Source organism: Diabrotica virgifera, chromosome 2 (assembly GCF_917563875.1).
Source record: "Diabrotica virgifera virgifera chromosome 2, PGI_DIABVI_V3a".
NCBI lineage: Eukaryota > Metazoa > Arthropoda > Insecta > Coleoptera > Chrysomelidae > Diabrotica > Diabrotica virgifera.
This window is the reverse complement of record NC_065444.1, coordinates 169,174,524-169,192,316: the sequence shown is the minus strand read 5'-3', so window position 1 is coordinate 169,192,316 and position 17,793 is coordinate 169,174,524. Positions and strand designations below refer to the sequence as shown.

General features: G+C 34.9%; 1 protein-coding gene across 1 annotated transcript in view; it reads right to left on the bottom strand.

The window, feature by feature from the left end:
* LOC126879706 (guanine deaminase) overlaps positions 1-17,793 on the bottom strand; it is a 181,473-nt gene that overhangs the window by 62,467 nt on the left and 101,213 nt on the right. Inside the window, exons 3-4 of the mRNA XM_050642891.1 lie at positions 13,249-13,509; positions 10,009-10,227 (exon numbers count right to left, since the gene is read on the bottom strand). Coding sequence (XP_050498848.1) covers positions 10,009-10,227; positions 13,249-13,509 — 480 coding nt within the window. The remainder of the gene's footprint in view (positions 1-10,008; positions 10,228-13,248; positions 13,510-17,793) is intronic.

Genomic DNA, 17,793 nt, shown 5'->3' with positions numbered 1-17,793 from the left:
GTTTTAAATTCTGGTTGTTTAATTGAATGTTTTGGTGGACAATATATAGCTGAAAAAGTTATAGGTCCTGTCCAGTCTTCTACAACTACATTTGTGGCCTGAATATGTGCTTTTTGATAGTGAGTTGTCTGGTAATGTTTGATGTTGTTTCTTATAATGATTGCTGTCCCACCATGTGCAGTTCCATCTGGATGTGTTGTGTGATATATTTTATAGTTGTGAAATTTTATGAAACTTTTTTTCGTGAAGTGTGTTTCTGAAATCAGTATTATGTCTAATTGGTGATTAACTATAAATGCATACAACTCATGTTTGTGTTGTGTCAAGCCATTAGCATTCCATATGGCAAATTTTAGTGTATTAGCAATTAGTTCATTTTTGAGACAAGTGTTGTTAATAAGTTTAGCATGGTGCTCATTTGTGTTGATAAAAATTGACATCAAAATAATATAAAGATAAGCAAATGAACAGAGGATACTGTTTGTAAATCAATTATTTTATTAATATAATACACTCAGGGATAAAAATATCGAATAATTTGAAATTATCATGTGGAGTGAAATTTTTCTTGCTGCAATCTTTAGCCCTCCCAGGGTCATAGGGATAGGATTTCTTTTCCAAATGCGATGTTTCAAGTGTCACATAAATGCTCGATCGAAATTAAATCTGATATGGGCTACATTGTGGCACTTTTTAATTTAATATCATCAATATTCACTATTCTATTCTATTACTATTCAGTTCAAGTATTCACTAACCAATACCCAGGCAACCAAGTGACGTCAAGAACGTCGAGGAAACGTCAGTTTTTGGTGGAATATATACACGTGGTTGAACATTACGCCATATCGACGTCCTTTATAGGTGATTTTAAATACGTAAGATTAATGACGTTAAAATACGTTTAAAAGACGTTTTCAATTCAGACAGCCTAAGTCTGACGTCACGAAATTGGGAGGAGTTATAAAAGTTACAAAACAAAGGTTATGTTTGTATCGTCGTTTCATTTCATCGTTTGTCTTGTCGTATTTTGCCTATTTTGGATTCATTTAGATTTTGTAGGCTATTTTATTGTGTATTTTTTAAAACTTTTGTTTGTCATTTGTGAATTTTATAAATTTACCACAATGCAAAGTGATTATTTAAGGAAATTATTATTGGAAACTCCGCAGATGTTGGAGAAAGGTAGGCGAAACAATTTTTATTTACTATTCATTTTTCCCTGATATTTATCAATAATGATGAATTTGGCAAGCAATAACATTATTTCCTTTATTGTTTTAGATATTCATTGAAGCTGAAAATAATTGGAGATTTAGATCCATATACAATTCAGTCATCAGAATTGGATTTTACAGTAAAGTTATCCCACCAATCACTATTATAGATGTTTATACATATCTGGTGGAGTCTCACAGTTACTACTCTAAGTAGCAGATGAAAGCATATAAAAGCCTTCAGGCACATAAAAGCCTTCACAACTGGATTTGCTTTGAAAGTTGGAGTAAAAATTGTTAATGATTTCTATATTATTGTTGGAAAGGTAAGCCTTTATTTTATTTATTCACCATTAAGAAATATATGGATAATAGTATTAGTGTCTTTTGGATAAATTGGTTTTAAATATTAGATTTATTTACGTTTATATATCTGTATGAAACCAGACATATTGTCGTCCTAATTTGTCAACTGTGTAACTTCATATTTCTCTGAAAATGAGTTATTACTGCCATTTATTTGAAAAAATCCCTACTCGTTTAAAAAAGGATGCACATGCATATTTTACCAGAAGAGTAAATAGTGACATATTCGTATACACCGTATCTCCCTTGCGGCAAATTTAGTACGAAAAATTTGTAACTCCCCAGTTTGTCATACCACACGACTGACCTCACTGTTTAGAAAGTGATATTTTCAAGAAAAAGTTGGTGGTAAATAATATTAAATACACTCATTAAACAATATAGGCACAAATGTTAGTGATATGTGTACCTATCTATAAAATATTCAATTTTAGCATCCTATCTTTTAAAATGGGAGATACGTAGTATTCACATTAGTCATATTTAGAGAAATAATTTTTTGTGCCTCTGTAAAATTTGGATAAATGGAGTTACGCAGTTTACAGATTAGGTAGACGACATGTAATTGCTATGATAGAAAAGAGAATAATAAACAGTCATGATTGTTTGTTCTAAAATTATATTATATGAATGTCTGATTTTAAAATATTCTCAATCATGTTGTTCTGAAGCTATTTCCTTGTGGCATTTTTATGATTAATTATTTATATGGGAAATAAGCCACAATTAAAATGAAAAAAATAATTTTATTAACGTTTCGACGCCCAAATCGGGTGCCGTTGTCAAAATACAAAATATTACTATTTTGTATTTTGTATTTTGACAACGGCACCCGATTTGGGCGTCGAAACGTTAATAAAATTATTTTTTTCATTTTAATTGTGGCTTATTTCCCATATAAATAATTATTCTCAATCATTGTAAAGAACGCAAATACTCTAATAAAAATAAATTTTTGTAGTTGAAGCATTCCCACAAAGATAAAATATTTTTTTTAGGTGAAGCATTCCCAAAAAGCTAATGCTAAACCACTAGATGGTTGGGTGATAGCCAGTTCCAATGGCATAGCAAATGCACATTGTATGTGTATGGCCGGTAATAGTGAAGTTTGCAGCCATATTACAGCAATCTTATTTGCAGCTGAGTATGCCCACAGCAAGACAGAAGAAGAAGAACCCAATGCAGGTACAGATGTTACAGCTATGTACATTCTCTGATGAAAAACTAATGAGTTTTGAAACTGTTCGGTCAGAGTGTTTGTTGCGCTCTCTAAACGAACTGAAATATAAGACGGCTTTGGCTTCATGTTGCAGCGATATGAAAATGGTTAGTCATTTTTAATTATAATGTACTTCTTCATCATGAGTATTTATGTATAGGGCTTTTCATTCACAGTCATTTGTTTCGAGCTTCTGTCATGTGTCACATAATATTAATATATCTACGTCATACGTTATTGATATATACCAATGATACAAACCAAAGACGTATGGCGTAGATATATTAATATTATGTGACACATGACAGAAGCTCGAAACAAATGACAGTCGATGAAAAGCCCTATTAGTCTTTTAAGTGTGTATTATCAGATATCACGTGTAAATTGTTTTTATCATTTTAATTTGGTCATTACAGTCCCTTAATCAAAAAATATATTTTTCAGATGTCTGTAGATATTTTTGTATGCAAAAATTTGTAATAATTATTTGAAATCAATTTGAGGATTATAAGAGTATGGAAATATATGTGAGAACACAGACTATTATAGTTTTGTCCTATTTTTTATCCTTCGATCGTCTTCCTTAAAATTTATAAATATAAAGCAGATAGTTTTCATTGAAATTCAATATATTGGGTCTTATTTGTATGTATTCATTTCTGACTAAAGGTACGATTCTGACAACGACTGCAGACGGCAACTGCAAACATCAGTTGCAGTTCTCGGCGTTATGGACGTTACTACTTTGCACTATGTATCTGTATGAGACTGATTCCGAGATCTGACTGCAACTGCTGTCCGGCAGAACGTCAGTTGCTAATAATTATGCAAATTAATAGTGCAAAATAATGACCTCTGTCATGGTGACAACTGTAACTGCCGTCTGCAGTCGTTGTCGGAATCGTACCTTTAAAGTGTGTGGTATAATTATAATAATTATATATATTATATTACTTAAACGGTTTAAACTTAAGTTTGTTATTAAATTGTGATTTAATGGTTAATTTGTTAATAAATGATTTATTAGTTTATATGTTGTTTCACTTTTGACACAGTACCTAAATACTTATAATATAAAAAGTGAAAATTCCCATACGAATAATTGAATAGGTCTGCCGAATAACGTTGTAAGGGCCACATGGTTTGTTTTTGAGAAGTCAAAGAAAAAGTTTTAATATTGTGATAATGGTGAGTTTATACATTTTAAGCGGAATGGGACGTTTCGATGCCGCCGGTTCATCGCCGGCCGTTTCGATGCCGCCGGTTCATCGCCAGTCCATTTCATCGCCGTCATATCTCGCATTTCCTAGAATTCCTAATTAATACTAAAAATAACTAATAATTGTAACTGTCGAAAATTCGGAAATATATCAGATAGCGATTAATTGACTGGCGATGAATCGGCCGGCATCGGCATCGAACTGGCGGCATCGAAACGGCGGCGATGAAACGTCCTAGACCCCATTTTAAGGGTTAGTAATACAGTTTTTAAATACAAAATACAAACTGTATTACTCACCTTTAAAATGTATAAACTCACCATTATCACAATGTAAAACTTTTTCTTTGACTTCTCAAAAACAAACCATGTGGCGGACCCATTCAATTATTGTGTATTTCTAAAACCATAAAATGAAAAATAAATCTAAAAAACGACGCAAAATCGACGTAAAAACTACGTTTTTCATATCACGTATTTAAAACGTGAATTATGGTGGGACAAATCGACGTAAAAACTACGTTTTTCATATCACGTATTTAAAACGTGATAAAAATGACGTGAATTATGGTGGGACATATTCACGTGATTTTCGACGTCGAAAAAACGTGGTAAACTGACGTCGTTTGGTGATAATTATGACGTTTTTTTAACGTTTTGTAAACGTTATTTGGTTGCCTGGGTAGTGCTTTATCGTGCATTAGTTCGAATCTGTCACATCCAATATGGTCGGCCAATGGTAAGACATGGTCTTCTAAGATGTTTTTAATATACACGTCAGCTGTCATTCACCCAATCATCTCTACAGGTTCGGTAGTCTTTTCCAAGAAATACCACGCATGGAGCTATGCCGCCAGCACCAAAATTAACGCTCTGTATGAGGTTACAACTGGCATACCGGTCACCATTATGGAAGCTTGATTGACAAAACTTTTACAGAACGTTTACAGAAGAGTTGGCAAACGGTATGTCAGTTGTAACCTTATACAGATACAGAGCTTTAATTTTGGAGGTGGCGGCGTAGTGCTATGGAACGGTATTTCTTCAAAAGGGCATACCGAATAGGTATGGAGGTGATTGGGTGAATGACAGCTGACATGTACATTAAAAATATTTTAGATCATGTTTTGCCATTTGCCAGCCATATTGGATATGACAAATTCGTGCTAATGCACGTTAATGCACGCCTTACTTACTTGCCTTGATGAGATTCAATTTAAAAATTATATTGGCCACCATATACCCTATTTCGGAGTTAATTCCAATCGAGCATTTATATGACACTTTAAGTGTTAACTTTAAACATTGCATTTGGAAAATTAATCGTAAACCTGAGAAACGATGAGGATTGCAGCAAAAAAAATTTCACTTCACATTAATAATTTCAAAATATGCAATATTTTTGTCCATGAGTGTATAAAAAAATATAGAAAACATAATAATAATAATAATAATAATAATAATAAAAGAGAGTAGCAGGAATACTTGCCGTGGAACAAAAACTGACACCTGGCAGTAGGTATAAAATGCACACCCATGAGAATGGAGAATAATAATTTGTGTTTAGGATCGCTGCCTGGGGATCGCCAGGGCACGTCTGGAGCCGGCGCTGGACGTGACAGCATGCGGGACGTCGGTGGCAGGGTGTTGAGGAGGCGGGCCCCTGTCATACAATCAGCTACAGCCCAACCACAACCACAAGCGAGCCAAATAACAACAACAGCTCCACCCGCCGAAGGTGCTGCGCTGGATCATCAGCCGGCGCTCACTCAAGCGGGACGACCGAGGCAGCGCATGAAATGGACTGTGTCCATCAATGAAAGCATTTTGCGCTTCTATTATAAGGTGACAAACCTCGGTCAAGAAACGATCGGCTACAGACAACAGCTGTATGCCGAATTTTGCAGGGAGTACCCAGATATTCAAGTATCGGAGCAAAGAGTATCAGATCAATACCGGGTAATCATAAGAAATAATCTTATCCCAGAGACTAGACGCGATGCCATCAAAAGCGAAGTCGAACGGGAGATTAATAACCAAGAGCTAGTTTTAGATCAAATCCCTAATGAAATCCTTGAGGAGCAGATTCCTGAGATTCCCATACCAGAAACTCAACCTGACAATACACAGCAGGAAAACAACGAGTTGCGCCATAGTCTAGAAAACGAAATGGCTCGTGCCGTACAAGAGTTTAATGGAACAAATCCACTTAGCAGACCACCGCTACCACGAATAAACTCTTGTAAGAAACTAGGTGCGCTGTTACAAATTGTGAACACTGAAGTCCTACCCAATTATGTCGTAGAAGCCCACACATTGGAATATCTGCATATGCTAATCTATTGTGCAGCAACAGCAATTGCCAATGTAATGGGCGTTAAGATCAGAACACGACGGGGTACTAATAACGGAAGGACTGGTAACAGAATTGCACCATGGGAAAAAAGACTTCTCGGAAAAATTGAATTACTGCGTAGGGATATTGGTCAAGTCACAGAATATATAAGAGGTGTAACAAGTAGAAAAGTCATTAAGAGAGCTGAAGAAATAATGCGGAGCGCTGCAAGACACTCGAGATACGATCCAGAAAATAACACAGCCCAACAGTGTCTGGATACATTAAAACAAAAACTCTCCGTCTATTCAGGACGATTAAGAAGGTATAAAGTTAGTAACAACCGAAAATGTGACAATGCAATTTTTGAGAACTCTGAGAAGGCGTTTTACCGAAAAATCAATTCCACCGTAGATAGTGTCGACAAATCTTACCCAAGCCAAGAAGAAATTCATGAGTTTTGGGGAAATCAACTTTCCACGCCAGCTGCTTTTAACAACAATGCTGGCTGGATAGAAGACACGACGCACAACTGTCACCACTACGTCACTGCTAACTACGAACCATTCACGACTGAAGAAGTCTCAAATGTCATCAAAGAGCTTCATAACTGGAAATCTCCTGGACCAGACGGAGTTCAGAACTTCTGGCTTAAAAAGTTTTGGAGTATTCATGAGTGCTTATCAACGTTAATTAATCATGTTATTTCTAATCCGCAGGAATTACCATCATTTCTAACTCAGGGAACTACTTATTTAATACCCAAGGATCAAAATAACACCCAAGATCCATCCAAGTACCGCCCAATTACTTGTCTTCCAACTTTGTATAAATTGGTCACATCCTGTGTAACCCGGCGTATCTACCAACACTGTGCTCTAAACGATATCATAGAGCCTCAACAGAAAGGATGCGCTAAGGGTTCCATGGGTTGCAAAGAACAGCTTATCATCGATTCAGTCATTTCAAACCAGGCATTCACTAAAAAAAGGAACCTTTTTACTGCTTTTATTGACTATAAAAAGGCCTTTGATTCAGTACCGCATGAATGGCTAATAGATATTTTGAAAATATACAAAGTCGATGATAACATAGTGACCTTTTTAAGGCATATAATGAGAGATTGGAAGACTAAAATTCACCTCCAAATACCTGGTGAAAAAAATATTGAAACCGAAAATATCGCAATCAACAGGGGCCTGTTTCAAGGAGACTCGTTGAGTCCACTGTGGTTCTGTTTAGCTTTGAACCCCCTTTCCCAGCTATTAAACTCCACTGACTCAGGTTTTAGCATTAAAAGCAATAATACTGTAGTAGCGAAGCTCAATCATCTGTTGTATATGGATGATTTGAAATTAATGGCTTCCACTCGAGAACACCTAGAAGAGATGCTAAAAACTGTAGAAACATTCTCTAATGATATTGGTATGCAGTTCGGTCTAGACAAGTGCCGTGTTTTGAATATAGTCAGAGGAAAGGTACAGCCCGGTGGATTCGATATGCAAAATGGCCAGAACATCGAGGCCATGGGCGATAACGATATGTACAAATATCTTTGAGTAAAGCAGGCGCGGAAAATTGACCATAAGCAAATGAAAACTGAGATAACTACTGAGTTTATAAGAAGGGTAAAACAGCTACTTCGTTCACAGCTTAACAGTAAAAATTTGTTTAAGGCACTGAACACCTACGCTTGTTCCGCGCTTAGCTATTCATTTGGTATTGTTAAGTGGACAAAAACGGATATAGAAAATCTTCAGCGAAAAGTACGAACACACCTCACAAAGGCACAAAAGCACCACCCTAAAAGTGCAGTAGAACGAACGACATTACCCCGGTATTTAGGAGGAAGAGGACTTATGGATATAGGTGAGCAATTAGATAAACAGATTGCTAATTTAAGAACTTATTTTCAGATGCAGGCTGAGACATCTACTCTACACCGCGCAATTTGCGCAGTAGATGACACAACACCGGTCAAATTGAGGGAACCAGAAATGCGCATAAACCACCTTACTAAGGACGAAAAACTGCGCACCTGGATGGGTAAACCTCTGCACGGGCGACATCCCAATGAAGTTAGCCAAGACTATGTCGACAATATAGCGTCGAACTATTGGTTGACATCAGGAAAGATGTTCCCTGAAACGGAGGGTTCATTACTGGCCATTCAGGATCAGGTTATACCAACCAGAAATTACCTGAAATATATCGTCAAAGACCCTCAGGTTCAAAACGACAGATGCCGATATGGATGTCAAGCCCAAGAAACCATCCAACATATTACAGGGGGCTGCCAGGCATTTGCTGCAACTGAATACAAGGAACGGCATGACGCAGTGGGAAAAATCCTTCATCAAGAGATAGCTAACAAGCTGGGACTTCTCCAAACGGACCATCTCCCATATTATCAATACGTTCCTGAGAGTATGCTTGAGGATGGCAACTACAAGCTATACTGGGACCGCAGTGTGCTCACAGACCAAACAGTGGCACATAATAGACCAGATCTCGTACTAGTTAATAAATTAACAAGACAAACAACACTAATTGATGTGGCGATACCTAACAACAATAATTTACGTAGTAAATTTACTGAAAAGATCGCTAAGTATAGAGATCTGGAAATTCAAATACGGAGACAATGGAGAATGCAAAGTACGCAGACGATACCTATTGTTATGTCTACTACTGGAGTCATTCCGAAGACCCTCCTCGAAAGCATAAAAAAGCTGGGTCTCAATGAACATATTTATAAGACCATGCAGAAAGCTGTACTACTTGCGACGGCCAGAAGTGTAAGAAAATTTTTGGGAGATACACCTGCATTCCAAGTCACCTAGGGCTCGATAACACGGAAAGAGTCCCACCAGAGCTCAATCCTTTTGATACCGTAGGTATCTGGGATGAGTCAATTTTCCCCTCAGAGGGAGTGTGAGCCGTATGGCTAAATCTGGATAATAATACCTAACAACAATAATCTACGTAGTAAATTTACTGAAAAGATCGCCAAGTACAGAGATCTGGAAATTCAAATACGAAGGCAATGGAGAATGCAAAATACCCAGACGATACCGATTATCATGTCTACTACTGGAGTCATTCCGAAGACCCTCCTCGAAAGCATCAAAAAGCTGGGTCTGAATGAACATCTTTATAAGACCATGCAGAAAGCTGTACTACTCGCGACGGCCAGAAGTGTACGAAAATTTTTGGGAGATACACCTGCATTCCAAGTCACCTAGGGCTCGATAACACGGAAAGAGTCCCACCAGAGCTCAATCCTTTTGATACCGTAGGTATCTGGGATGAGTCAATTTTCCCCTTAGAGGGAGTGTGAGCCGTATGGCTAAATCTGGATAATAATAATACAGACTACAAAACTTGGGTTAAGATATCCACAATCAAGCAATCGAGAAGGTTGCAAACTCCCGAAGGTTTCGAAAAAAAAAAGAAGAATAACATTTCGTTTCGGTGTTTTGCATCTAGAATATTATATTTAAAGAATTTGAACTAGAATAGTACATATTTACAACTTGTCTTCGGGCGGATCCGATCTGATCTGAGGTTCATTTTACAGCGGAACAGTTTTTTTTATTATTTAAGAAATAAATATATTACATTTTATCAATTATTAATAACAGATACTCACTTGCTTGGACAAAACATAGTTGATGAATTCTTTTGTATTACTAATAGATTCTTCTGGTGTTTCTATGTAATCTTCAGGAGCCAAATGTGTCATGTTAATTTTTCCTATAAGGGCTCTCTGTCTGTGTTCAATTACTGTGTCTACCAAGATATTGGTGCTGTTGTTAAATAAACATCCAAAGTAACAGGCAGTTGTTGTACCATGGGAAAGAGTTTTTTGCTAAAAGAGAGATCATAAATTTAGGCATATTTTATAATACTTAATTATCGTAAGTGACATAAGAGCCTCAAACTGCAAACTTTATCAAATGTAATTTTTTTGTGGCGCCTTTTACTTCAAATTTAGCAAAAATAATATGGGAAAATCTTTCAAAATAAAACTTAATTTTATTTTCCATCAAAATGAACATCCATTTTTGCGCCACGTAATATTCATATCAGCTCTTTTGTAGCTGGAATATTGTGTGCGCCACTATTTTTACCGCGTTTAGCGATTTTTTATTTTTGTATCAGGAGTTTTTCAATGTTTTTTATAAATTAAATGTATGAACTTGAATGTAATATTTCTCAATTACACGTTAAGCGTTATAAATGGTCGCCTTTGTCGTAATATCGCCTAAATGGTATAGTTATTACGACACTAAATCAGGTGCATATCCCAGCCATCCTTTATTTCTTTTTCTATACAGTATGGCGCAAATGAAAGAAATAAATTCGTTATTTCGTAAACCGGCCACTTTAAGGAAAAATCCCGAAAATGGTCGATTTCTATTTTTAAATTATGATATATTGGCATATATGTGCCATACTAGTGACGTCATCCATCTGGACGTGATGACGTAACCGATTATTTTTTTAAATGAGAATAGGGGTCGTGTTCTAGCTCATTTGAAAGGTTATTCAATTTTATATTCAGTAATATAAACATTTACATAATTATTTATACAGGGTGTCAAAAAAAATTATTAAATTAAATTATTTGACAAAAAAAGAAGAATGTATGTAATTTATTTAATACAAAATACCTTTTACTGCTGTGACAAATCAGAAAAAAATGTTTATTTCACAAATAAACATTGCTTTTCACTTAAATTAAATGTTCAAACTTCCAAGAAAGAGGTGGCTGGCGGGAGCTGGCTTCGACATTGAATTGAAGCGAAAAGCAATGTTTATTTGTGAAATAAATATCTTTTTCTGTTTTCGGGTAACAGTAAAATGTATTTTAAATTAAAGAAATTACATACATTCTTCTTTTTCTTTGTCAAATAATTTAATTTAAAAAAATATTTTGCACACCCTGTATAAATAATTATGTAAATGTTTATATTTCTGAATAGAGAATTGAATAACCTTTCAAATAAGCTAGCACGCCACCCCTATTCCCTTAAAAAAAATCATCGTTTACGTCATCACGCCCAGATGGATCACGTCACTAGTATGATATATATTCCAAAATATCATAAATTAAAAATAAAAATGGACCTATTTCGGGATTTTTCCGTAAAGTCGCCGGTTTACGAAATAACGAATTTATTCCTTTCATTTGCACCATACTGTATATAATTCTTTGTGTCCATCTAATGTATGTTATTTTAGATTTTTTTTTTCTATTCGGAATAGATTGAAAAAACTAAATTGGAATGCCCTACAAATGAACTCGGATTCACCGATCAAGTTTAGCCTCGTAACCACTAGACCATTTCGGCGTTAATGGTTAAATTATTTATACTTTTGAAGCTCGATAATTAACCGATTTTAATCACTAAACATGTGTTTGAAAGATATTGACTGCTAGTGTCTCATGCACTCAAGGTCAGATATTATATCTGAATGTATTATAGGATTTAGTGAGCTTGAAAAACCATTTTTCCCATAGGAAATGGATTTGATCATACTTATGAAGCCTATAATTAAAAAATTCGAATTTTCCCAGATATGAGGTATACACCGATAGACGCGTCTGTGGTCCCCCTACAAACGTTTAGTTATTGGCACAATTAGTAGGTGGAAATTTTGAGTAATTGTCAAAAACAATTACTCAAAGTAATTGTCAACTTTCAGTTAAATTTTTCAGTTTTTCGGCTATACTGAGCTGCGAGTATGTCCGATACTGGCCCCTTAGGCACCATTTGAAACCTGAACTCAAGAGCTATTGACTTGGTGTACCTGCGCTTTTCCCGTGTCTCTTTGAACCTAAGATACATTTACCAAAAAATATGCCTGTTTGTACCTACCCAGTCCTATGGCTGGCTTATGGAAGGTCAAAAGTCACAAACTGCATCGGTTCTGAATCGACCCCGACCCCCTCTTAAAACAGAAAAAAATTCAGGTTGGTGTAACTTTTCCACATACCTACATACAATTTCCTTTTAAATAGACATTGAGTCAAATTTCTGAGCTCGGTAACTTTTGAATGATACAACCGATATTTAAAATTATACATGCGTTGGAAAGTTGAAATGATCAATACTAACAGAAGCCGCAAAGGTCAGAGTAAAATTTTCGAAACTTTTGGAAGTTTTGGGGACGAGACGAAAAACAGACCCCAAATGGAGAGGTATGTAAACCCACACCCTTGGATCAAAATGGATGGTTGACATATGGATTGACGGGTGTTTTTTAAACTTTAAGATGGGATTTGACCCATTTTTCAATTCAGTCAGATTGACAGAATAGAAAACTTCGTATATGTATAGCGTCGTATGTAGGGGAGGGGGTGTGTGCTGCTGGCGAGAACTACCGTTCTCTGCGATTATGTGATGTTTGAATTTTTACTTGATTTTAATCATGGCAATGCACTACTCCGAACTATGTTGCTGGCCGTGAGGGATCCATCTCTAAATGGACTTTAGATAGCAACCTATCTATCTAACCTAACCTATCCTATCTAGGTTGATATCTAGAGTCTATTTAGACAGGTTTCTCCCAGGGCCAGCATAGTTAAGAGTACTGCGTTGCCATGATGTAAAATCAAGTAAACTTTCAAAAATCACCTAATATTATCTACAACAATGTAATATTATAAGAACATTTTACCATTTACCATTTTGATGGTTTTCATCCAGATATTTTTAGATGCTCAACCATGTATACCTTGTGAGCAGCAGTGATGATGGCGTTGCCATTCCGAAAACTTTGTGTGATGGAGCCCGAAAGGGTCTTTGTAATAAATATACCTTTAATATAGAATTTTTAATAAATTTTTATATTAATAAACAATATGTAATATAAAAAAACTTACCACCAAAGTGGTATACACTCTTTTTGAAAATTCCAAATCCTTATATTGTCTCTCCAACTTATAGGTGTAGTTGTTAAGCCAATCCAACAGAGGCATGTCATATCCGAGACCGCAATTTGGATATTGTGGAGCATGAATATGCGTGTCTACCAAACCGGGTATGAGGATTTGTGACTTCTTTAATAGCCGGGTGCTAAAGTTCTTTAGTTTCAGTCTGGTTACCGTTTCAGACAGATCTGATTCGGTACCTATAGCTAAAATCTGCAACAACAAATAAATAAAACATCTAATAATACATTGAACCACTCAAACATTATTGTAGTCTAAGAGCTAGTGAACCCTCCGACTAACGGTCGTCCTGTAAGGCTAAAAATTTTTCTAGTGATAATTCATAGCACACCAAGACTAAAAACCATGACCTGGCAGGCCTCAGCGGTGCACGTGTATCTACCAGGTGAATCGAAAAGTGCAAATTTAGGGGGTAAAATAAACTTTCTCCTGTAAGGTTTAAATTTAAGTATGTGTTTGAGTAAGGGCCGGTTGTTCGAACGCTAATCAACAATTATCATTATCAAATAATTAATTACTGTCAATGTCAACTTTGTTTGGGTTGTCAAAACATAATTAATTACAATTCTGAGACTATAATCAATTAATAGAACAATAATTATTAACATAATTAATAATAAGTCTCATAATTGTAATTAATTATGTTTTCAGCAACCCAAACAAAGTTGACATTGACAGTTTTGGTGACAATAATTAAATATTTAATAATGATCATTGTTGATTAGCGTTCGAACAACCGGCCCTTAGTCATTTAGAAGAAATGTGTACAATGACAGGCGATTCTGAAGAGCATAAGACCTTGCCAGGCGAGGGGAAAAATTAGGGGTTTTTCCTAAAATTATTCTTTTTGCATCGAACAATTTTTTTTCAGGTTTTTTGAATCATTTTAAACAGAAAACGTCTTTAGTGATTTTTCTCTTAAGTTAATAGTTTTTGTTATATGAGCGATTAAAAATTTTGAAAATTGAGAAATCGGCCATTTTTAACCCTAAATCGGACATTTATCTAAAAAATTTAATGTTACCAAGGTACGTAGATATTCTTTAAACATTTATTGATGAACTCTCAACGTTTTTTGCAATAAAATATCGAAAACCCCTTTGTTTTTTTAATTGCTAATCAAGCGTGTGCGACACTGTAGTATAAGTGAGGACGTTTGAGTTTGCATAAATTCATTATCTCGAGAATGGGCAAATTTCAAGAGAAATCCTCAGACAGGTCGATTTTTATTTTTGAATTAGGACTTTTTGGCATATATATAATACTAGTGACGTCATCCATCTGGGCGTGATGACGTAATCGATGATTTTTTTAAATAAGAGTAGGGTTTTTGTGATAGCTCATTTGAAAGGTTATTTAATTCTCTATTCAGTAATATAAACATTAACATAATTATTTATACAGGGTGTACAAACAAATTTTTTCTTCTATTTGTCAAATTTAATTAAAGTTAATTTAATAAAAAAAAAATTTTTGTACACCCTGTATAAATAATTATGTTAATGTTTATCTTATTGAATATAAAATTCAATAACCTTTCAAATGAGCTATCACACAACCCCTACTCTCATTTAAAAAAATCATCGATTACGTCATCACGCTCAGATGGATGACGTCACTAGTATTATATATATATGCCAAAAAGTCCTAATTTAAAAATAAAAATCGACCTGTCTGAGGATTTCTCTTGAAATTTGCCCATTCTCGAGATAATGAATTTATGCAAACTCAAACGTCCTCACTTATACTACAGTGTCGCACCTGCTTGATTAGCAATTAAAAAAACAAAGGGGTTTCCGATATTTTATTGCAAAAAACTCTTCGGGATTTCATCAATCAATGTTTAAAGAATATCTACGTATCTTGGCAACATTGAAATTTTTAGATAAATGTCCGATTTAGAGTTAAAAATGGCCGATTTCGCAATTTTCAAAATTTTCAATCACTTATATAACAAAAACTATTAACTTAACAGAAAAATCACTAAAGACGTTTTCTGTTTGGAATGATTCAAAAAACCTAAAAAAAATTGTTCGATGCAAAAAGAATAATTTTAGGAAAAACCCCTAATCTTTCCCCTCGCCTGGCAAGGTCTTATGCTCTTCAGAATCGCCTGTCATTGTACACATTTCTTCTGAATGACTTACTCAAACACATACTTAAATTTAAACCTTACAGGAGAAAGTTTATTTTACCCCCTAAATTTGCACTTTTCGATTCACCTGGTAGATACACGTGCACCACTGACGCCTGCCAGGTCATGGTTTTTAGCCTTGGTGTGCTATGAATTATCACTAGAAAAATTTCTAGCCTTACAGGACGACCGTTAGTCGGAGGGTTCACTAGCTCTTAGACTATTGGTTCATTATTGCATTGAAACTTTATGCAAAATTTCGGCATTGTTTTTATACTAATTCTTACGAATTCAAGACTACCAACTCTTAACCTTATGTATAGTACCTTTCAAGATATTTTAGAAAACCCTATCTTGATCCTATTACCAAGTCATTTGTATTTGAATAGTATCGTTAAGTTTCGAGTAGTGAACATTCTGAATGGCAGGTATAATGATTAAAAGTACAATAGATTAAAATTTATTTATTTATACCTGGGCGGAAAACTTAACCACGCCATTCAAATACAAATGACTTTGTAATAAGCTTAAGATTAAGGTTTTGTAAAATATTTTGAAAGGTACTATACGTTTAAATATTTTTATTTTATTCGAGCAAAGTTAATTTACAACAGTTTTATTTTACAATGTAAACTAAAACTGACCACTTTGTTTCTTCTAGTACTATATATTAGCGATGGCGGTTTTAACCGTCCAAAAAAAACCGGTTTTTGGAAAAACCGTATTTCGGTTTTTTTAATCCAATAGGTTACAAAGTTACATTTACAATACACTTTAGTTTGCGATACTCCATTCGACTCGATATCAATATGATCAAAATTAGTACTATCGAAAGAACATGTATTACTTTTAACACGTTTGTATATTTGTAGAATAGTTGCATTTTACTCATTTAATATTTCCTGTATGAGTGTATCGTTTTGAAAACGTAGCGAAATTCTTGGAGATTCGTATTCGTAATCAGTAATTCGATATTCATAGTCAGAGCATTATTTTTGGTAATCAGAAAAAGTCATTCACCCACTTTCAATGTCAAGAGTTAAGTGTGAAAAATAGATGATGTTTGCTTCTAATTCAACCAGATCACTTCTTATGTAAATATTATGATTACAAATACCTTTTTAAGGAAATATAATAAAACTTAATAATTGTTTCTGGCTGATGTGAGATTGCACTTTCAGTTTGCTTCTGTATTTTATAAAATAAAATAAAATTTGAATTATGGTTTTGTTTGGAATAATTACTTGAGAATAATAATTATGATTGGGATCCAAAATAATACCTAACCTAATCCTAATCACCGTAAAAACCTAATAACCGGTTTTTACTTTAAAAAGAAAAAACCGGTTATAACCGGGACAAAAAAACAACCGGTAAAACCGGTTATTGCGAAGTAAAAAACCGGTTTTAGGTTTAAACCGGTAGGTTTTTCCCATCTCTACTATATAGGTACGTTTAAAACATAGTGAAGCCAAGATATGTAATTTTACGTGGCGCGAAATGTGACCGTCCTAACTGAGGACGTGAGAGTGGCTGTATGTATATATAGAAAGCGCGTGATATTGTCCTGACTAAGAGAGTGTCTTAGTAATCTCAAGCAAGGGGGAGAAATAACAATCATTATTCCAGTTTAGTTTATATATTCGAAACAATAAAGTCTTTTATGGTCGACTATTAAAACTTTTTAGTAAAAATAGAATCATAAAAAATACAGATCCATAGATTGTTTCTTAATAACCATAAAAAGAAATTTTAACCTACATTACTTACGCATCAATTAGCACTTCGGGTACTACTACGTGAATAAAAAAAGGTATAATTTTTAAATGTGGGTGTCAGATATCGCTTCAATTGTCTGCTTTTGGGGAGATAGGCGCGACGGGTAGGTGCCAATTGATATTAAAAGGTATCTGAGGAATAAATTTGAGAGACATGTCTGGTTGCACCAACAGATCTTAAGCATAAGACGTGCTGAGCTTACGAAACATACGCGTCACACCATTGAGCCTTAGATCAATTTTCAGCTTGCCACAATGGATTGCCACGTGGATTGAAGCTTAAACTTTGTCTTATTTAATACGTGCTCAGATAAGAATCGAAATTATGGTGTAACGTAAGCGAGACTTAAAACGACCGTATCTATAAACTGAGCTAGGCTAAGCAGGAGCTTAAGATTTGTTGGTGCCACTAGGCATTATTGACGTAAAACGTACATTATACATAACGAAAACTAGAATTGTTTGTAGATAAGCAAACATTGCACAGAAATATAATGAATGGAATTATAGTAGATAGGCGTACTCCGTACTTTTAAATAAGAAATATGTTAGTCGAGAAGGAAA